Consider the following 23,893-nt stretch of genomic DNA (forward strand, 5'->3'; position numbering starts at 1 on the left):
GCTTGGACCTCATTTGATTTAAATGCAATTATGGAGGTTTTTCCCTTTTTTTTTTTTTAGAACACAAGAAAACGTGAAGAATTAATTTGAAGGCTTGGCTTGAAAATGCATTTGTTTATGGAGCTGTGCTTGACCCTGTTATTTTCTTTATTATTATTATTATTTTAACCAAGTCATGAAATGTGGAAGCAATATCTAAAAATAGCTTTGGCTGCAGTGAACTGCCAACTCTGAATTCCATGATTAGCATTCATCTCTCTTCACACATCAGACTGTGCGCACTTTTACAAATCATAAATTACTACAGAGTTTGTTTCTAAATCCACAGAACAGAAGAGCAGCACGCAGAAAAGCTCTCTGTCTTCTTACATAATTGAACAGCATGGTAGAGGCGGTTAGCTATTGGTTTTCCTCAAGGAAAATGTCGTGTAATTGCCCTACAGAAATGCATCGTGGTTCCTTTGACAAACAGATTAGAGCCAAACGCTGTGCTATCAGTCGAAGCTAAGTGAATGAACAGCAGTAGCAGCATCCTTTACGATACTCCACTTACTCTCCATTGCAATCTCCATATCTCTTTGTGCTGTTCGCACCACCAGTGGACAGGCCAAAGAGAGAATGACAAAGCTGCTGTGGAGGACAGAGTAAGTGTTAAAGAGACATATAGAAAGAGATACTGTGAGTTAAAGAAAGGGAGGGGATGAATAAGACTGACACTGAGGCCATGCAGACGTGGGTCACAGAGAGGATGCCAGACAGGCAGGGAAAAGAAAAGCCTTCACGTGGAAGTCAACGTGCTATTTCCAACGCCCAAGAGCCTCAAAAGGAAAGAGAGAAGAAGACATGAGAGAGGGTCAAAGACAAAAGGGATCCTAAAAACAAAAGGGACAAGAGGAGGAGTTACAAGTTAAGGAGTTACAGGAGCGTTGATTCAGTGTTTTATTATTGCTTGGTAATTATTCCTTGCTTTTACTATCATTTATCATACAATCTAAAATAACTAAAAAATAAATAAATTAAAAAAATAATTTATTCATTTTTGCTGCAAATCCCATAAAAAGATCAAAACCAACATCTTAGGTTCAACATATACATATACGGGTTGTTTTGCCATTACCCTCTGTTACAGCGAGCAACCAAAAAATAAATAAAGAATATTATAAAAACAGATCAATATCATGTGTATGCCCTCCTAGTTTTAGGCACAAAAACAACTTTGTTAGATTTAGGGAAAGATAAGGATAGTTTGGGGACATTAAGGAAATTTTGTTGTTGTGTTACAAAACACAGTGCACATTTCAGTCAGATCCACTGTTGTCAAAAAGAATAGCGACTTCCATCCATCCATCCATTCTCCTCCACCAATCCCTGTGTAAACCCAGTAACTGTATATCTTTGGACTTTGGGAGGAAGCCGGAGCACTCGGAGAGAACCCATGTAGACACACGGGGAGAACATGCCAACTATAGTTAATTCCATGTGTTGTAATTAATATGTGGTGGCAAGGCTCTGTTCTGCAACCTCCCTGCCCTACCATACATATGTGGACAGCATAAGGTCAGGAGAGTATCCCTCACTATCCTCCCATGTGTAGACTCCAGTGCACAACAGAGCAGGCAACAATAACAATAAATCAACTTAACAGGAATGATAGGAGGAGCTGGGGTTGTAGCGGTGGGTTGCCATGTGGCTGACAGGTGTACAGCAACTCTGGACTGACTAGCCTATCTTAAAGAGCTCACCATATATGAATATATAGTTTGCCAGTCAGCTGAACCCTCAGGGTGGTGTGGGCTGTCATTAGCTAACCAATGCGATGCTCAATGTAAATGATGGAACAGCATCTATCCACAGTTACTTTGGTAATCCAATCAGTTAAATGCAGTTAAATGCACTTATTATCAGTTCAGTGCTCATGATCAAACATTAATGTTTTTGTGCACTTATAGACGCATGTAAAGAGAAGATTAAGGACGTCCTAGAATACGTCCTTGAGGAATGTCACAGATCAGTGGATACAAAGAGAATGTAAGAGCAGAAAAATCAAATATTGCTGTACCTTTTTTGGTAGAGGGCTTCAGCAAGAGGGTAAAATAAAACAGGCAAAATAATCTACTAAAAATATTTAGTTGGAAACCATTAGGCAGACTGATAGATTACGCAGTGTGTAATCTATGAACATGCTGCTGATCCCTGCATCAGTTGAGTTAAGTAAGTGCAACCAAAACATCCATTTTAATCCCCCGTCCTCAGTGCATAGATGCTACTATTAACAACTGTTTTTGCCATTTGCATCCAGTCTTCCTTAAAGTGTGTTTGAGCTTGCAAGTGACTTCATTCTTTGTCCAGGGACAGATCACAAGGCTGCAAACACACACATGCTCACACACACAAACATGACATCACCCAAACAGTGGTGGGGCGGAGACTGGCAGAGTAAGCCTGGCATCGCTCATACACACACGCAGGACAGCACAACTCCTCGCCCTCCATAAGCTCTCTGTCAGACAGCTCAGCTTGGCATCACTCTCTCCCAATAAGATGAAACAAGCATTAGCCTGACCCCGTTCTCACGGCGACCAAGTCACTTTACAACAACATTATGCCCTGCTATCTCTAGCATGTTTGACCTTTTTTTCTTTTCTTTCTTTCTTTGTTTTTTTTTTTTTTTTTTTTTTTTTAAAAAAGGCCCAATCTCCCTCCTCCTTCTTTCCAGAATTTTCTTTCTAAAGATATAGTCAGATAAAAAGGACAGACAGTCATAATCCCCACATCTTGACCCCCTCTGCCGTCTTTCAGATAAAGTCCCATCTTAATTGGTCATGTTCAACGACAGATTCAAGGAGGATTACCCTTGTCCTTCTTCCATCTCTCATTTTTCCGCCACACACTGGACTCAAATCTTCCGTAGTCTGCAGACTGCCTTTCACAGACTTCTAGAGAATCAGAATCAATATTAGAATCAGAAAGGGTTTTATTGCCAAATGTTGAGCAGGTTTACAACATTATGAAATTGTACGCAGGTGATCAGTGTGAACAAAACATATATAAACTATAATCTACAAGCACACAAGTTTGTTTCTCAACCTCGAAAAAGCTGTAATTGAATTGCAGTGCCTTCTCAAAGAAGCTACAAATACTACTCATTCTTTTTATCGATGAGGTGCTCAGTCAAATCCATTTTCAAAGAGAACTACACTGAATTGCTATTGTTAGTAACTGAACTCTTTTGGCAGCCATACACTGATTTAACAGTGCATTATGGACTTGCTAAAAGAATGTTAGAAGGAATTTCTACACATGAGAACAACAAAAACAGCCATGATTCATCACACTGTTTCTTCTACAGCGCTTATATCGATCTGTCTTGAACTGAACATCACTTGGACAAAACAACAGACAAGACAAACTGCTGAACTGAAGACGACCTGAGTTAGGACTGAATGCTGGGATTGCAGTTGCATGTAATTTTTGTAATTGTAATTTATGTCATATATTTATGTAAAACTTGTGTGGAGTTCGCACACATGTCATGCTCTGCGTCTGTGTAGGTTCTCTGTGGCTATTCCAGCTTTCACCCATAATCCACAGTCCAAGCACCTTGAGGGAACTGTTGTTGTGATTTGCCACCATATAAATAAAACTGAACTGAGCTGAGTTTCTTACATTGTTTACAGACAGCTGTGTGGGCCTTAGTTCAGTTCACAATGAGGTGAAAGATCAGTGTCATATCTAAGAGCTGAGAGTTAAGGGCCACTGAAACAGAGTGTGTGTAATGAAACTCTGAATTAAACTGGGATGAGCTTCACATGCAGACATCTGTATGAGTGGATGTTGGTATGATATTATCAGGATAATCGCCCAGACTGGGATTATAACTGTTACAAACTACGAAACCCCAGACTAATCTGACAGTGCAAATCAGTATCCAATGCTGAGGCACTAAATCTGGTCAATGGTTAAATAAATAAATAAATAAATGTGCAAGCCCCACCTCCTCAAGTTAATCAGTGTGATAAATCAATAACTATTATTTTATTTGTAAAAGTAATTTTATTACGGGAACTGAAATTAGATTGTAGTTCTGCAGTTCATCTCCATTGACATCCAGTGTTTGCCTGCAGCTTTCAGCAGCCATCTCCTCTCTGCAAGTCTTCTTTGTCAATCCCCCTAAGATCTCCCTTACCACTTCACCTCCCTCCATCCTCGTTATTCCTTTGTTTGCCTCTCATTCGCTCTCTGTCCTGGGGCTGACATCACAGTCCCAGAGGAGGTAACAAGCCCTGATTCAGCACCAACTATTCCCATCTATGTCCCCACCCTGCATCACTTTGTAGTCAGTGGTGACTCCCCATGTTTCTCATCTTTCTTTTTATCTTCCTTACCCCCCTCTCTTCCCCATTACCCCATAACCATGGCCTTAAGAGAGCTTAGGCTGTTTTTACAGTGCTGAAAACAAGCTCTCCCATGTGGCCAGGGCTCTTATTTCACTATAGGCTGTGTCAGGGAGGGCAACAGAAACATGAGGGCAACACCAAAATAAAATATTTATCTAAGCCTTGAATATATAGAAGAAAACTAAAGTATTTTTCTATATTTAAGATTCTGTTGAGACTTGATAGCTTTCCATTTTCAAGGGCCTGACTTCCAGTGATGGGAGAAAAGCTCATGTCCTACAAAACATTTAAACCCTCATATAACATGATAACAGCCCAAGCTACAATGTGTAAAGTTTTCAGCTACCAGGCTGATGATGCATTCTTCAAAAAGCTTTAAAAATATTATTTTGACCACAGCCAATAATAGCAGTTTTTGGGGTTCAAAAATATCCAAGACATCCAACTTAAAAAACAAAGAAAAAAACCCAAAACACTAAAACTATGTTCCAAAAAATGTAAAAGGATTGTGACCGATCAGTTTATCTTGAGATGTATCTTTGACAGCAAATTAAATGATCCTTTTGTGTGAAAGCCAGCAACATCCTCAGCCTATGAACTGTGTGATTACAGTAATGGACTGGGAAGGTTGAAGGTCGAACCTCACCTTGATAGTATGGCTGTAGGTTAGAAGCTTTGCACAAAGAGCCATAACCCTGAAAACCTGAAAGCCAGAATTTGGGACGTTACACGGTCTGTTGTCACAAAAAACAATCTACTGGAGTTCACACACATATTTATGTTGACTAGAATAATTTTCCCAATTAGATTTTAAGGTTCCCCCACTTTTACATTTACTTGGTGTTGTATTACTGGCAACAATTTATGTGAATAAACAGGAAAAATAATTGAAAAGATTGCTTTTGATTACATATCCATGATAACAGTATGTAGTTGTGTTACAGCCAAATTATTACACTGAGACATGAATGTCTGCTTTCAAAACTTGCTGATGCGGCAAAGCCAATTCAATTCCATTATGCTGTGTGTCGCTGGCATGCATTATTAACAGCGAGTTAAAGGTAATATCAATCCCAGCTCTGTGTTTTGCTTCTGTTAGATGCTTACAGCATAACAAGTGACATACTGCTGAACAAAGACACAAACTACTGTGCTGTCCAGACTAGTGGAACAAAAAAGGTCATCACTTTCACATCTCTCCCCCTGCCTGTTATTTGAGTGGATGTGAGTCCCATCTGTTAGCCTTCATTAGGGACTGTTTTGTACACACTGAGGCAACAAGATAGTGGGAGGACAAGGCCACAGTGCAGGTGGCGTTGGGCTGTGAGATTAGGAGGAATAATGGGGAGTTAAATAATAGAAGGGATATATCTGAGGCATGGATTCAGAAGGTTACCAGTATTTTAAGGTCTGTTTAGAGACCTTCCCATAGCCATGTTTCCATCTGCATCTTGTGCCATGTTTGTAACACCCAACAAGGACCAAGCTCAAAAAACATTTTTTCTGACATCCTATTGCTTTCCATTCATTGAGCATAACCAAGCTTATATTATATTATATTATATTATATTATATTATATTATATTATATTATATTATATTATATTATATTATATTATATTATATTATATTATATTATATTATATTATATTATTATTGTGGGTGGCTGTGGCTCAGGTGGTAGAGCAGATCAGCTACTGGACTTGTGGTTCAATCCTTGGCTTCCCCAGTCTGCATGCCAAGTATCCTTGGGCAAGATACTAACCCCAAGTTGTTCTCCGATGTATCCATCGGAGTGTGAATGTGCGTGAACGCTTAGATTGCACTTAAGGAAGTGAATGAGGCATGTTGTACAGCACTTTGAGTATTCCGGGAGAGTAGAAAAGCGCTATATAAGAATCAGTCCATGTTATCTTATAGATTAGCTAAATATGGTCAGTTATGGCAAAATAATTAAATAATGAATGGATTTAAAAAAGGCAGACCCCAAACAGGTAACACTGAGGCCTCAAAATACAGAGTACCATTTACACACGTATCTTTTATATGCCATCTGTGGCTGAAAAGCAGCCACAACCAATTCAGAGCTTGCATGTTAAGCAGCACCTATTGCCTTAAATATGGTTGTGCACTGGTCCCATATCTAGATCCTACGAGCAGACCATCTGCGACTATCATGTCTTTGTTGTAGACATCTACGGTCACCAGGGGGCAGCGCCATAAACAACCAGTCTGTGGGCTATTCTTACTTGTGATGCTGTTGGCAATTCAACCAGTGGCAACAAAGTGAAGTTATAACATACACTGACCAAGCATAACATTCGGACCACTGACAGGTGATGTAAATAACACTTCATCACGGCACCTGTTAGTGGGTGGGATATATTAAGGAGCAAGTGTAGATTTTGTCCTCAAGGTTGATGAATTAAAAGATTTGACCGAGTCTGACAAGGGCTAAATTGTGATGGCAAGACAACTGGGTCACAACATCTGCAAAACTGCAGTACTTGTGGGTGTTCCTGTTCTGCAGTGGTCAGCATTCATTAAAAGTGGTCCAAGTAAGGTCCAAAGGCAATTCTGTGTGGTCTGATCTAACAGGCAAGCTACTGTAGGTCAAACTGCTAAAAAAAACGTCATGCTGATAAAAAGGTGCCAGAATACACACAGCATCTCAGTCTGCTGTGTATGGAGCTGGATAGCTGCAGATCAGTCAGGGTGCCCATGCTAACTCGTGAACATTAGAACTGGACCTGGCACCAGGATGCACTATGGGAAGAAGGGAAACCAGTGAAGCAATGTGATGTTTTTGGGCAATGTTTTTCTGGGAAACCTTGGGTCCTGCCATCCATGTGGATGCTACTTTGACACGTACCATCTACCCAAGCACTGTTGGAGACCTTGTACACTCTTTCACAGAAAAAGTATTCCATGATGGATGTGGCATCTTTTAGCACAATAATGTGCCCCGCCACAAAGCAGAAACAGTTCAGGAATGGATGAGGAGTACAACATTGACTTTGAGATGCTAATCACAAGCCAACTAAGCATCTGTGGGATATGCAGGACAAAAAAGCCCAATCCACAGAGATCCCATCTCACAACTTACAGGACTTAAAAACAAACATCTTGCAAACATCTTGGCGCAGATACCACAGCACACCTTCAGGGGTCTAGTGGAGTCCATGTCTCGACAGGTCAGGGCTGTTTTAGTATAAAATGGGGACCAACAAAACATTGGGCAGGTTATCAGAGTGCTATGCTGATCAGTGTATAAAGAGTTTAGGTTTTACATGGGCTCTGTGTAGGAACACATCTTAGCAAATAAAAATTACTTTGCTTTTAAGACCATAATATTGCTCACAGGTAATCCTGTGTGTTCTAAATAATAACTTTTATCCACATGGGCCACATTTCTTTCTCTTTTGGGCCACATGGTGGAAGGCTTTATTATTGCCCTAATGCCTCAGGGTATGGCCCTTCTCATTGCTCGCCTGTTAGACAATACTTTTAAGCTAGTGAATGGTCGTATTTGTCTATATAGCCATTTGTCTGTATCACGTCACTTTTCCATTTTTCCAGACATGATCATGCTTAATGAAGAGAAATATGTAGTCTAGATATTCTGGAAATGACCAATAACCGATTAATGGGATTAGTTTTAGGGAAAGAATACGGCCCTGATATGCCGAGCCTAATTGAAAACCATGTGAATATCACAGATAGATTTCATATACACAGTGATCTGTGTTTCCTATTACATTCACAGTGATTTTCTTTCTATTTGTGGTTATTCTGTCATATTTAAGACAAACATTAAGGCAAAGAATAAAATATATCAACAGTTTAATATTACCCAACGGGCCACAAATGCTTATCAATATTTTATTTTTAATTATTGTTTTTTAAAACTGTTCACTTGTAGACAATGATCAAATCCCCTCCCTTGTTCTGAATTTAAAACACAACACATTTCTACGGTTCAATCTGCATGTGAGCAGCCATCACTCTGACATACACACAGCCTTGTGCACACATTTGCAGAGCAGGAATGGGGGTGGGGGCATGCATGCTGAAACCACTACTAGATAGCCTGCAGACTCCCAGAGAGGGAAACAGCTGAGATGGTTGTTATGTAACTCACAGTTACATAAAAGTTATCGCTACAGTTAAACACGTCCTATAGATTTAAAGCCATGGTAACAACAGGCAGACTGTATCGTCTTGCATGCAGTATTTACAAAAAGGGCTTTTGGGCTCTCTGTAAAGTAGCATTTGATTACTCTGAGATTTGAATCATCAGCTGCACTTTAGTCCTAAACAGCTACCCGCCAACAGTTAAACATCACTGGGATACATCTACCTGCAGCTGCACTTGCCTTACCATGCCCCAGAGGCACATTATACCTGCCAGGCTTCCTGTCGACAATTAAAGCATTACCATTTTCAGATCAGCTAATGATTGGATCTCATTGTTTCTGTGACGGGAGGGAAAGAGGGGAGGAGGCAGGCTGGTGGTGCAGCACACTGTGTTTGTCTGGACTTAAAAAATGGGTCAGGCTTCCAGGCCCAGCCACAACACACACCAGCATGGCTTACTGCTTTTGAAAAGAAGGTTCCACTACTCCTACAACTAAAGAGGAATGCTTCCTGTAGATCAGCTGCTGGTGACACAGTGGCTGCCCAGTAGGAGATAATGCAACCCCCCCATCATGCAACCGCTTGTCTTCTGTTTCATCACAAGGCTTTGAAATGTCCATGTAGTCAAACCCTGTGGACAGTTTCTCTTCTTGTAAGCATGTACCAGCATATCGAATCTTTTATGTACTTCTATATTAATATAGATTTTTTTCTGTTTTAATGAAAACTCATCAGAAAATTTCAAATGAGTAATCAAGTCTCCTAATTCAAAGCAATGACCTGATTACAAAAACAGATTTTTTTTCAGGCCCCAGTCTTAGCCACAAGGCTGAATGTATGAAAAGATAATCACAAACACACACACAAACAAAGTCTTGCCTCCCCAAATGAGACCAAATCCTCTACCACACACGCACACACGCACACACACACACACACACACACACATCTGCAGATTTTGGCTGGTGTTGCCTCTGGACAGTGCTGACAGACAGCCCTTCTGTGCCTCCCCTTGCCCTCCCCATCTCAATGTGTGTCTGTGTCTCACTCACCCGTCTTTGTCCTGCGAAGCACCAGCGATCCAGTTAGAGAGGGAGACTGATGCTGGCAGGCTGTGAACGCCATCTGCTCCTCCGCAGCCACACTCAGCTGACTGGGATTGAATACAGAGGACACTAAAGGCTCCTATTGATCCTATTGATCCTATTGATAGCTGAAAACTACGACAGACTGACTGTCATCTATCATGAGAGCAAAATAGCCAACAGCAAAGTCAGATTCAAAATATAGTTTGATATAAAGCATGCAGGGTCATTGCTTCATTTTTGGCTGTGATTTTTGAACCTAACATGCTAGCTAACATTCCACTTTGAGGTTTTGTCACATGTGGTGGAAAAGGTCTGCTGTGCATGTCTTTCAGTCGGATATCAGTTTGGTGCTCAGTCTGCCATCAGACTGTGCAAAACCAAACTGTTTGTGTGTCAGCTTACATTACTGTCATGACTATTTCTCACTGCTACCTCTGACATTGTTTAAGAAACAGTAGAAGAAGCACAACCTGGGCCCTTTTCTCTTATATCACGCAAAATGAAATATTTGATTTGATCAGGTTTCATTTATAATACTGTTCTGCACCCCAATACAAGCCTAGTAACTGTGGAGCTGGAGAGAAAAAAAGCCAGTTGGCATAGCTTAAGTTTTCAAATGATGAGGAGACTGATAATACTTTCACACTAAAGCCAGCAGACAGTTAACTTAAACAAAGCCTTTGTCACACAGACTGACTAATGACCACCTGACAACAACTTACAACTACCAGTCCCTTGGGAAAAATGAGCATTCCATGACCAATTGTGAAAGGTTTTCTTCATATATGAAGGGAAATCAAACTTCATTTTGGCTTTACTTGGGTTATCTTTGTCTAATATTAACATTGGCAAACTCTTTTCACAGCATAAGATCCTAAATCCCAAAAGGTTGATTCTGTTCATCTGGACGTAGCATTTTCAGTGGGAGAAACATTTCGTCACTCATCCAAGTGACTTCAACACTTGAACAGAATGAACCTTTACTTACTCGGATGATTGAGCATGCATCAAGACAAAGATAGATCTATGTGATGATAATAATGTGCATGCATGTGTGTGTCTTTATTTGTTTGTTTTTTCAGGAAAGTTCTAAAGAAGTTCTAAAAGTCACCCACACAGCTTCATCAGCTGTCATTTGCACAGATCATGCTCCAACAGTGGATATAGTACTCAAAGGCACCTTTCCTCTAATTGTTGTCATGGTCTGTGGTTTCGGACTCTGGATTTTGTGGTTTTTGAACTCTGAAATCTGCTTTATTATTTAGCATTCTCTGTTGTTGACTAGAATCCAAGTTTTGATATTTTGCATTCTTAGTTTATAGCTTTTAGCATTTTTCTTTATGTTTGTGGTTGCATCCATTTCTTTGTCCTCTTTAGTTCATCTTAATTTGCATTCTTGTTTCTGCTGATGTTTAAAGTTATATTTGAATCTTAATGTTTTAGTTTATTTCAAGCCTTCCCAGTATCCCTTCTTGGTTTGTCAAATCTTCAGTTTTGTTAGTGTTAAGTTTCTTCCCGTTTAATTTGATAGTCATTTGTCTTATGTGCCTTCTGTTTAATTATTTTCCCTAACCTACTGTGAACTGAGCCACTTCTGAGGACTCATGAGTAATTCTGTTTTACTTCAGTGAAGCCATCCTGCCTGCTAGTGATTCTACTAATTTGTTAGTGACACTGGATCTGCCTTTATCCATCCAATTAGTATAACTAGGCACTGGTCAGCAGCCTGGTGGAGGAAAGAGTATTTCATGTGGATATAGGCTGAATTCTTGCTGATACATTTCACTGAAAGCAGCTTCAAAACCAACCTACATCACTGCCCCAAATCAGAAGATGAAATGGAATACACGTGACAGCAATAAAAATAGATTAAACTGTAGGCCCTGTGGTTACAAATATTTTCAGCAAAGCATCACTGTGACTGAAAAAACACTGATCTGCTCCTGCTGTCATCAGAATAACACAGAGCTAAAAATAACTTAAAATCAAATAGTCTGAGAATGGTCGATAGAAGCCGAATTCAGCAGTAGCTCCTGGAATTTACATAATGCCTCACAGTGGTTTTATTGAAAAAAAAACAAAAAACCAGTGCCACATGAGAGAAAAAGATTCCGAGGTAGGACTTCAAAGCTACTGTTTATCACTAGATTGGATGTAATAAATAAATTAGATGGAAATATGCAGCACATGAGGCATTTTAACTGCTGAAAACAACATCTTGGTATTTAATTGCAGTAAAAGTGATTGACCGTTTTAACCCAGTTTAGGGGCAACAATACAGAAGCATGAAGGGTTTAATCATGTAGAACTACTCAGTACGGCGACCCCTTGTAAATAAGCAAGCAGCTAAAATAGTCTTTTTAATGGCTGTGTTTGCTGACCCCACTAGTATGTATCAGCAGAAAAGAAAGACTGAATTCTGACACACTGGTCTGAAAAGATTCTTCAGTTCAAACATAGCAGGACAGGACAACCGACACCCTTTTGTTCCTCAGAGAAATCTACAGAATCAAGTGTAAGATAACATTCATCAGGGGGATTGATGGTCAGAATGAGAGCTTATGTAGGATGGATGCTCGCTGTCTGAAGCTGCATTATTACCCTTGACTGTAGGTGAACTGGTGTCATAATGCAAGAACGGCTGGACTTACAAGGCAGACTTAACAGGGAGCATCTTAAGTTAAGTTAATTTTATGGTAGAAAAGTGATTAGATAAGAGAGCGGATGGGGGAATTAGAACAACTTCAATGCTGAATGGGTCACAGAAACTCTGCCAGAGAAAGAAAATGAATTTATTGTCCAGGAAGTGAATATAGCAGGTTGGTAAGTTAATTGAATCAGATTGAAATTCACTTGCAGAGAGGCAGAGTATGGAATAAGTACTGAGTCAGCAGGTGGGTATCCTCAGGTTGCAGGAGGTGAGCGGGCAGACAGGCTAAGTGTGGGTCGCAGATGTTCGGAGGTCCAGGTATTGATGAGGAAGAACAAAACCAGATTGCAAGTTAGTTGATTCTTCTTCCAATAAGGCTCTCAGGTGAAAGATGAGAATGGTCTGGCCAAGAAGTATAGCAGCATCTGTCCTTATACCTGTACCCTGTTGATTCAATTGCCAACAGCTGAAGAATGGTTAACCCACACTGAGCTGTGCCCTAAGGAGGGGACCAGAGACAAGCCAATCTCTCAACTCCACCTCAGAAAGAAAAATACTAAAAATTAGAGAGAAGTGGAAAATAAATAACAATGCAGAGGCATGTCAACCAAGACAGCCCTACAACATCCAGAGCCTTCAGGAACTCAGGGCAAACCTCTTCCAACCCAGGGTCCTTGCCACCAAGGAGTTGTTTAACTGCCTCAGTGACCTCATCCCGGACGAGTTGACAAGTTGACCCCCTCATCCCCAGACTCTGCTTCCTCTACAGAATACGTTCCAGTGGGATTAAGGAGGTTCTCAACGTATTCCTTCCACTTTCCATTTCTATTCAATCTTTAGTAAAGTTTGCAAACCCAAAGAAATGCTGGATTTCATTGCTGCTGGTGGGAGTGGTCATTCCACAACAGCTTTCCATCTTTACTGGACCACTCTCCAAGATGTAATAAGCTAATGAAGGAACCATGGAGCTTTCACATAAAATCCCTTTTCAAGGAGTCTCAGGAGGATCTTTTGAATGTTCCTGGTGTTGAGAAAGTGATTTGAGAAGATTAATATGTTATACAAATAGACAAAAAAAAAGAAGAAATTGAAGATATCTGAACATTATATTAGCCAGAGCTTGGCAAACTGCTGGAGCAAAATAACCAACCAGAGTGTTAAAAGCAGTTTTCCATTCATCACTCTCAGATGTGGACCAGATGATATGGATTTGAGACCTAGTTTGGAAAAGATGGTGGTGCTGTGTATACTTTAAAGGCAGGTATTATGATTTGGATAGTCGATGGTCTTAATGTCTTATCTTTCTTCTGTATGCTCCTCTGATGTTAACTCTGTGTGGCACTCTTTCAGGTAGAACCAGATCATCCTGACTCAAAAGCGCTTCCTTCTTAGACAGGGCTTCTTGTACTGCAGCTGACCCAGTGGGGTCCAAATTATGACCAGACTGTTCTGTCTGTCTTTGTGTGTGATGTGTGAGGCTGGACCCACAAAACAGACACAACAAGCAGATTTAAAAGTTATGTGAATTTTAATGGAGGTCTGCCAGAGGAGAGAATGAGAATTAATTGACCGTTCATTAAGAAAATAGAACAGGTTGATGTGATAACTGAACAAGAGTGTTGATGAGGAGGAAAAACAAAACAGCTTGGGTTGTTACCATACTGCAAGTAAGTAGGTTATTGTGCCAGCAAATTCCAAACAGGGCTTTCAGATGTACAGCAACAACACCAGTCTGGCAGAGAACTGTAGCACCACCTGTTCTCCATATACTAGTAGCCTGATGATTCAGTGCAGTCAACAAGGAGGAAGGGCAGAGCCACACTAAGAAGCTCCACCCTTAGGAACAGACCAGAGACAAGCCCACGCCTAAGCTTGAGAATGTGTGAAAGACAGTGAAGAAAAGAGAGAGCGGGGGACAACCCACCAAGTTCTGATGAATCATAACAACTGGTCCAACGATGATATTAGTCATAATAAATTTAAAAAATTAAATAAAAAAAGTAGAAGAATGAAAAAAATGTCAGGTATCTGTGACAAGGTCTACGTTATGGAGTTCTGTAGTTTTCTAGGCTTATACCAGAATACATTTACTACCATGTGTTAGTAACCTGTGGATATTGTTAGATGGAGCGCTAACATAAAGTCTTTAGTTTGCAGGTATTTGATGAATGAAGGGGGCAAGGGTGGTGTTTATTCTCACAGTTCAAATTGTGATTTAAAAGTTAACAAACAGTAGTCAAGTGGAGTGGTGGCTTTTTATTTAGTTTTTTAAAATTGTTTTCAAATGTACTGTTTTTATATGTATAGGCAGAGTCATAATTACGTTTAATATAGACCTGTGTAGTGGATAAATGTAGAGCCTATGATGTAGCATGTGCAAGTGGCCATTGCTGTTGTTGCTGTACATTTTCATAGTGTGTCTGTGTGGTTGTGCAGTTATGCTGCCAAAACACTAGTTGGCGGTCTCTATTTAAGTTGATCTGTTCTCTTCTGATCAATTTGAAAAATGGTTGCAGAATAAGTACCTGGAAACTGGTAGGGGGAAATGGTGGTACACAGTGAGTCAATTAGTTATTGCTGGCTGCATAGACATGATGCGTAGTTACATTTCTCAGGAAGTGCATTTCAGATTACACTGAAATTCACAGGGTATTGAATGGGTTAGCAAATAATGACTAGAAGAAGAAAGACAACTAAATCTCAACTATATATGTTTCAGGGCCGGTACAAACTGTGTTTCTCCATATAGGTTTTCCAGAAACATTACATGTATCAAAATGTGTATATTTGGTTGAACGAATACCTGATTTTATGTTTTTGTTTTGTTTTCCAAACAAAAACACTAGCACTTCCCAACCAAACAAACTGAAAACAAATACAAAAAACCCTTTTAAACATGAATTGTACTTCCTCAGGAGGCTGAGGTCTTTTAACATCTGCAGGAAGCTCCTGAGGATGTTTTACCAGTCAGTGGTTGCTGGAGTACTTTTCTATGCTGTGGTGTGCTGGGGGAGCAGCACAGCAAAGAAGGACTCATCCAGACTGGAGAAACTGATCAGGAAGGCTAGCTCTGTGGTCGGCATGAAGCTGGACACTCTGGTGACAGTGGCAGAGAAAAGGACACTAAAAAAACTGCTGGACATTATGAACAATGCTGGGCATCCTCTGCACACGGCCATTAACAACCAGAAGAGTCTGTTCAGTGACAGGTTGCTTCTCCCCAAGACAAGAACTAACAGACTTAAAAACTCCTTTGTCCCACACGCCATCAAACTGTTTAACTCCTCTCTGGAGGGGAGAGTGAGGGGAAACAGGAGGACAAAGGAGGGGGGAACAACTAAGCTGTAGTGCCTCTTCACCTCACTGTGCAATACCTTTTGTGCAATACTTTTGTTAATAGTCAATGGTGCAATAGACCTCAATACTTGAAATGTGCAATTCACTTGTATTTTTATTTTTATTCCTATTTATTCTATTTATCCCCTTCGTATATTTTATTTATATATGTCTCTGTATTTAAATATGTGTGTGTGTGTGTGTGTGTATATATGTATATGTATATATATGTATATATATATATATATATATATATATATATAATATTCTGTAACTGTAACTTCTGTCGGTGCTGTGCTTTTGGAAACAGAATTTCCCAGAGGAACCCACCCGAGGGATTAATAAAGTTTTATCTTATCTTATCTTACTCTGTTAAGTGAGAAGCAAACTTTTTTTTTTTTTTAAATTATTTTATTTTGAGAGCGAGAGAGGAACGGGCTTTTAATTTACATTCAGCATGCTATCGTATTTAAATAAATGGGTGGAGCCATGGTGAAAATCACTATTAGGGGTATGATCCTGTAAATATTGGTATTATATATGTTTCGAGTACACTGCTATGGACTGTTGCTTCACACGGTTTGTTTAATTAAGCAAAAATGTGCATTAAATGGCCAGATATTTAGCGATAACATAACTGTAACACAATGTCTACTGTCAGCCATAAAAAACTACAATCGCCAGAAGCACCCAGGAGAGCGGGGTAAGCCAATGAGTGGCCAGCAAACGGCGTGACGGCACTTGCTTTGGTCCATTTATGTGCGCGCTTGGTAAGCTCGCGCAGAGGGCTCGCGGTAAATTCTGTGAGAGCAGAGCACAGCATCCGGAGGTTGTTGAAGGTGGGTGTGACTGACAGCATCTCTATAACCAAGAAAGTCCACAGGATTTATTTTGTCGTCTGTAAGTAGGAATATGTCTGAATTTTAAACGTTATGAGGAGATGAGGGCAAAACGAGGTTAATCCTTGAGTGGAGTCGGTAATTTTTCGACAGTATGTTCAATTTTCTTTCAACGCTTTTCGTTGTTTGTCGCTTATGTTAGCGCAGCACGTGAGAAACTAACGTGACAAGCGAGTTTTTTGTGGATGTTTTCGCCCTCGTGGGCATTTGCATTCATTTTGTAACATTTCAGGGACAAAGTGAGACAGAAACGCCTATTGTTGTTGCTCTTTTTGTCTGCTGCTTGGCGGGCTGTTAGCCTATTGTATGGTAGGCGACACTGGCACAGTTGGCACCGACAGCGATGAGGGTGGACTTTGAAGACTTCTTTTTTTATGTTCGTGAAACTTGTGGGCTGCAGAGACATTTGCGAATTCCTTATTCACCGATTTATGCCGCCTGTGAGAAAATCTTTATTCGAGATTTTTCTTTCTTTTTTTTTTTTTTTTTTTCTCGTGGCAGTGACCTGCCTTCGGCTCCTCTTTGTTTGCAGCTGCTCGTCACTGTGCTGCCAAAAGCGCCTTTGTTTGAGGGTGCTTGTTAAAGCTTTGAGCTAATGACACCAGCAGCCTCACAGAAACAAGAAATTTACATGAATTAACGTAATGTCATTGGCAGAATAGCACATTTGTACTCATTCAGTGAGAAGTTCTATAAAATGGCAACAGTGGGTGTCACAATGGATACCAAGGTGTGGACTTTTTAAATTAAACCTCACTCAGATTAGATTGTGTCCAAGTAGGTGTTTTTTTTTTTTTTTTTTTTTTTTTTTTTTTTTTTTTTTTTCATGCTGCTTTCTAACGCCACACTTAGCTAGCTGATAGCCTTTTTGAATTATTAGGGGAGGGGTCTTTTCATTGAATAAGCCCAGCTGAATTTGGTCATGGTTCATCATTCACTCATCATTACCACTTGACTAAATGGAATGACAGATGTTTCTCACATTTAAGAGGAATTACTTTTTTATTTTTTTCCCTGCAATTTTATTAGACAAGATGCCTGTTCAGTCGGCTTTTGTGTTACGTGTGTAGATGTGTGTCTGTGTTCCCCTCCCGCTGCTCCAACACATGGTGCAAGGAACAGGTGCTCCCTGATGATCATTTCCTCCCAGATATGCTCATCGCTCACTAGTCTCATTTTTCTTGGTGCATATTTGCCTTCTAGCAAAGGCCGAGTCCAGGCCCTGTTACCCAGCCCGATCACAGCCTTTTGTTTCAGCTAACTGTGACTTGTGTCATTAACAGCCCTCACTGATGGGCAGGCTATTGAAAAGCCCTCCTCATTCCTGAAGTGGCTCGATTGCTGGTGGCTTAATCAGAATGTCACTGCTTCCTCATATCTGGAGATAAACAATGGTGCGTGTACAACATGACCGCCCTGAATGCCAGTACCATTTTTTTCCCTTTTTTTCTTTATGTGTGTGTGGATTGATGGGCGGTGGTTGCTTGCAGTTTTGCGTGTTGCCACAGGGTGTCGCCAGTGAGACAGGTTTTAATCTTGGATGATTTCTGTGATAATGGTGTAAATCATCCACTAGACGTCAGTAATTTTAAAATAATCTGCTGACATGGCTCTCTCTGATGTTTCCCTCCTTTAGTTAAATTGACCTGAAGCAGTCTCTGAAGATGGCATCCGCTGAAGGTGAACTACGTCTTACACTTTAATGCACTATATTATTTCTTAATTATTATTATTTTTTTCACTGTGCCTTGAAGTATTTAAACATGTTTTTAAATTTATTTTTTTTCCTTGGATGTGTTCAGATATCCAGGTTAAGGAGCTCGACAAGCGGGCTTCCGGTCAGGCTTTTGAGGTCATCCTGGCTACTCCTGCCCCTGATGCCAAGGGTGACTTTCCACTGTCTCCTCCCAAGAAGAAGGATGTCTCACTGGAGGAGATTCAGAGGAAGCTGGACGCTGCAGAGGAGAGACGCAAGGTAAAAAGATGACATATTTTGCATGGGTTGGAATAATTAAAATCTATTTCAAGCTATTTCAAGCAGCTTATGTATTTTTAACCATCCTTTCCCAGAACCATGAAGCTGAGGTTCTGAAGCACTTAGCTGAGAAGCGTGAGCATGAAAAAGAAGTGCAACAGAAAGCCATGGAGGAGAACAACAACTTCAGCAAGATGGCAGAGGAGAAGCTCAACCAGAAGATGGAGGCTAACAAAGAGAACCGCACAGCAATTATGGCAGCGATGAATGAGAAATTCAAAGAGAAGGTCAGTAATTTCTTTTGACTGTATGGACATGATGTAGTACTATTAAGATGTTAATCTTGTACTGTTTAACAGGACAAGAAGTTGGAAGAGGTGCGAAAGAACAAGGAGACCAAAGACCCCAACTCAGAAGAAGGCACTTCGGAAGACTGAAGGTTACAAACGGGGGATTGTATAGGGTTTTTTACGTATCCAAAGATTGATTTATTTTTTGTTCAGTCAGTATTTTTGTTGTGTTCACTGCCCACCTTTTTGAAGTAAATACAAGTTTCACTTTGTGAAGATATCAATTCTTCTGCTAAGTGTATTTGCGCTGGTTTTACATGTGGATCATCCTGCCCTCCCCCTCTTGTCTAATTCATCTGATTATGTAGCTTGTCAGTGCAGCTTCTGCCCTTTTTGAAAATTAGCAGTGTGTAACATACCCTTTTTGAGGAAGCATGTTTCTATGCATAGGTCTTTATTCCTACAGATTTCATAGTGCGTTTTGAAAATGTCCCTGTGAACCACACCTGTTCTCGGCACTTACTGTGTATTTAAAAAAAGAAAAATTAAATTAAAAAAAAAAAATCTCAAAGTAGCACAAGGTTTGATTTTTGGCATCGGCTGTTATACATACAAGTGTTTAGTGCAGCTTTGCTACCCAGATTCTGCTTGTTTGCTCCTGCAAATCATGTTTCGTGCTGCTGCTTATTCTTTGCTTTTGTAAAAACACGGGGTTGTCCTCAAAGCACATGACTTCTTGCTGTATAGCTGTGAATTAACATGCCAGATATGGAGATGGATGTCATCTTGAACATTACTGAACAGGGTTCTACACATGGAATGCAGAAGAGCAATACACACTTTGGCATCTCAATAGATACAGTGACTAGTTGACTTGAACTGTTGTACTAAAACAAATAAAAATGGAACAAAGCACTCTTGCTGTTGAAACATTTTTGTCCTCTTCTCTGTTGTTTGACCTGCTGTGGGAAGTGGGTACAATACAGGGAGTGCAGAATTATTAGGCAAGTTGTATTTTTGAGGAATAATTTTATTATTGAACAACAACCATGTTCTCAATGAACCCAAAAAACTCATTAATATCAAAGCTGAATGTTTTTGGAAGTAGTTTTTAGTTTGTTTTTAGTTTTAGCTATTTTAGGGGGATATCTGTGTGTGCAGGTGACTATTACTGTGCATAATTATTAGGCAACTTAACAAAAAACAAATATATACCCATGTCAATTATTTATTTTTACCAGTGAAACCAATATAACATCTCCACATTCACAAATATACATTTCTGACATTCAAAAACAAATCAGCGACCAATATAGCCACCTTTCTTTGCAAGGACACTCAAAAGCCTGCCATCCATGGATTCTGTCAGTGTTTTGATCTGTTCACCATCAACATTGCGTGCAGCAGCAACCACAGCCTCCCAGACACTGTTCAGAGAGTTGTACTGTTTTCCCTCCTTGTAAATCTCACATTTGATGATGGACCACAGGTTCTCAATGGGGTTCAGATCAGGTGAACAAGGTGGCCATGTCATTAGTTTTTCTTCTTTTATACCCTTTCTTGCCAGCCACGCTGTGGAATACTTGGACACGTGTGATGGAGCATTGTCCTGCATGAAAATCATGTTTTTCCTGAAGGATGCAGACTTCTTCCTGTACCACTGCTTGAAGAAGGTGTCTTCCAGAAACTGGCAGTAGGACTGGGAGTTGAGCTTGACTTCATCCTCAACCCGAAAAGGCCCCACAAGCTCATCTTTGATGATACCAGCCCAAACCAGTACTCCACCTCCACCTTGCTGGCATCTGAGTCGGACTGGAGCTCTCTGCCCTTTACCAATCCAGCCACGGGCCCATCCATCTGGCCCATCAAGACTCACTCTCATTTCATCAGTCCATAAAACCTTAGAAAAATCAGTCTTGAGATATTGGCCCAGTCTTGACGTTTCAGCTTGTGTGTCTTGTTCAGTGGTGGTCGTCTTTCAGCCTTTCTTACCTTGGCCATGTCTCTGAGTATTGCACACCTTGTGCTTTTGGGCACTCCAGTGATGCTGCAGCTCTGAAATATGGCCAAACTGGTGGCAAGTGGCATCTTGGCAGCTGCACGCTTGACTTTTCTCAGTTCATGGGCAGTTATTTTGCGCCTTGGTTTTTCCACACGCTTCTTGCGACCCTGTTGACTATTTTGAATGAAACGCTTGATTGTTCGATGATCACGCTTCAGAAGCTTTGCAATTTTGAGACTGCTGCATCCCTCTGCAAGATATCTCACTATTTTTGACTTTTCTGAGCCTGTCAAGTCCTTCTTTTGACCCATTTTGCCAAAGGAAAGGAAGTTGCCTAATAATTATGCACACCTGATATAGGGTGTTGATGTCATTAGACCACACCCCTTCTCATTACAGAGATGCACATCACCTAATATGCTTAATTGGTAGTAGGCTTTCGAGCCTATACAGCTTGGAGTAAGACAACATGCATGAAGAGGATGATGTGGACAAAATACTCATTTGCCTAATAATTCTGCACTCCCTGTATATGCACAATGAAACCCAGAAGATAACTGTATTGAGGCCAGACCAGGCACTGGTGACCTGTCCAGGATTTACCTGCCTCTCGCCTTATGGTAGCAGGGATAGGCACCCTGATAAGGAAAAGCGGAGGAGAATAGATGGATGTTTTGAGGCCTTAAATCAATGAAAGTACACGAAGCTTTAGCCTGTCTTCAAAATGACTTGTTTAGTGTGCCACGTTTTGATGAACCTTTCAGATTTTAACAAATATAAGATGCTTAAATGTTTGCTCTTTGCTGTGTAAATGGTGGTAGACCTGGCTAAGGTTGACATTCTCTAATTGTAGGCAGAAGTAAAAATGCCTGTCCTTTTACACAAAAATACTGATGCTTTTGATTGCTTGAGAATCCAACATGCCTGCCCATCTTCCTTACCACTACAGTTTACTGTTGTGGAGCCTGGACCCTATCTCTGCTGTTAAAGGGCAACATGTAGGGTACAATTTAGACTTCTTATCCTATTAACAAACCTAACCCTTCTCTCCAACACAAATGAAGTCGAGTCCTAGACCATAAACTTTGTCTATATGAGATAATTATTGAATTTTTCTTCTAGACTGGGACTAGGTGTAGAGAGCTATAGATCAGTGTAAATTACATAAATGGCCACAATTGCAAATAGTCCATTATTCGGATTCAAACAAACCACAGTCTTTGTCTCCCTCTGCTGGTGGTTTGATTTAGTGTCTGGGTGTGTCAAATTAAATGTGACCTCATCCATGCTCATTACAAAGCTTAGCTTTCATTGATACTTTCAACAGGTAGGCATGAGTTTGTTACTCTAATACTGAATGTTCATCAGTATTACAGGTCTAAGAGTAGTGTAGCCCAAATAAGGAAAAAAAGCTTTCTTTTTAATTATATTTTTTCAATGCGAATAATTAATCACCAGGCTAGCGGGTAATTAATTGAAATCTCAGTTCTAATGATATCTTTAACCCTCTGATGTCTAAGTCATCATGAATGCTAATGCTACCCTAAGCATGTGTTTTGGATGCTTTTGGAAAAAAATTACATTAAATAAAACTAAATAAATAAAAAAATAAAAACAATTCCAGATTCTGATTGCCGAGGGTTATAGTTAGGATTAAGGTTAGAGTTGCGGTTGTCAGCAGTGACAACTTAGATGTTAGAGGGTTGAGATGCACAGCTGACAGTTTCTATAGGCCACCAACCAAAACTTAAAAACTAAAAAATAAATGCAATAGACATGTTAAAACAAACTGTAGTTAACAAATTAACTGAAATCAAGGCATGAATAAACCAAACAAACCACAATTGAAACTATTGCATACTTGCAAAAACTAACTGTCAGTTTTGCATAAAAATTAACAATCAAATCAACTAGTCAGAGGCAGCTTTGGTGCACATGTAATTATAATATATATAATAATTCCTGCTCTGGACATGTTAAATATTACACCTGAATAATATAGCATATATTGTAAAAAAAAAAAAATCAATAAAACCTAAACATTTCTAAATAAGAAAAACTAAACTGAAAAAAAAAATATCTAAAACTAAATGAAAAGAAAATTACACAAGTGTATTAACTGAGGAAAGAATCAACCTAATGTTAGGTTTAGGTTGAACACCCTGCTATGGAGGGGCCACAAGCCAGATAGGCGTAATGTTGACCACAATAAATAGGGAGGGTTGTGTCACGAAGAGCGGGACCCTCCTTCTAAATTAAATTTCTTTGCAAAATTAAACATTAGGATCATCAAGAATAGGATTTACATATTGGATCAGCGCGGGTGAACAACAAACACCTCCAGTACTGGTAGAAACTGTGCCACTGTTGAGTGATGACAAAGCACGAGGAGTGGAGGAAGGCATGCTCGGAGACAGCGAGAGAGAAGAAAGGCAGTTCAGAGGTGAGAACGGGGACGTTAAATGGGGGGGGGGGGGGGGGTATGACAGGTGAAGGGAGAGAGCAAAGGAAGGCAGATATATTGTGTGTAGAGAGACTAGGCAGAAAGAAGCAAGCCCAGGAGCGTTGGAGGTGGATTTAAACAGTTCTACCATGACGTAGATAAGAAGCGGCATAAAATAGGGGCAATCTTGAAGTAAGATTATGTGAATAGTGATGTGGAGGTGAAGAGAGTATCACACAGAATCATGATTTTAAAGCTGGAAATTGAAGGTTTGATGTCGCATGTTATCAGTGCCCCACAAATTGAATTTCAGTTAAAGAGAAAGATGAATTCAGGAGTAAGCTGGATGAAGTGGCAGAGAGTGTCCCCAGGCAGGAGAGACTCATGATCGGAGTGGACTCTAATGGAGGTCTACGTGAAGGGAAAAGAGGTGATGAAGGGGTGTTGGGTAGGTGTTAAGAAGATAAATGTAGACAGGTGGTAGTGGAGTATGCAAAAAAGATGGAAATGGATCAGCTACTAGATATCATTAGTGACAGCTTATTTACTCATGTTTACATGAGTAAATACAAAATTGGATTTTGTATTGAGTTGGGTAAAAGCAATCTCAAGGAACTCAAGAACAAATAAAAAAACAAACTGACTGACATCTATCAGTCTGGAAAGGGTTACAAAGC

The 23,893-nt window shown here is 40.1% G+C and overlaps 1 protein-coding gene across 3 annotated transcripts; it reads left to right on the forward strand.

Annotated features, from left to right (window-relative positions):
* The first annotated feature begins 16,347 nt into the window (after positions 1-16,347).
* Positions 16,348-19,686, forward strand: LOC146362541 (stathmin-like). 3 transcript variants are annotated; one of them, XM_084919695.1, is made up of 5 exons: positions 16,348-16,446; positions 18,143-18,186; positions 18,309-18,481; positions 18,577-18,768; positions 18,841-19,686. In XM_084919695.1, the coding sequence occupies exons 2-5, from the start codon at positions 18,171-18,173 to the stop codon at positions 18,916-18,918; spliced, it is 459 nt and encodes a 152-aa protein (XP_084775821.1). In that variant the 5' UTR covers positions 16,348-16,446; positions 18,143-18,170; the 3' UTR covers positions 18,919-19,686. The 3 variants fall into 3 exon arrangements, with proteins under 3 accessions (XP_084775821.1, XP_084775822.1, XP_084775823.1); XM_084919696.1 differs by having other exon boundaries at positions 16,393-16,507; XM_084919697.1 differs by lacking the exon at positions 16,348-16,446 and adding an exon at positions 17,812-17,900.
* The last annotated feature ends 4,207 nt before the right edge of the window (positions 19,687-23,893 follow it).

This window comes from Perissodus microlepis, chromosome 22 (genome assembly GCF_051167445.1).
Source record: "Perissodus microlepis isolate ML-2025 ecotype Zambia chromosome 22, ASM5116744v1, whole genome shotgun sequence".
Taxonomy (NCBI): domain Eukaryota; kingdom Metazoa; phylum Chordata; class Actinopteri; order Cichliformes; family Cichlidae; genus Perissodus; species Perissodus microlepis.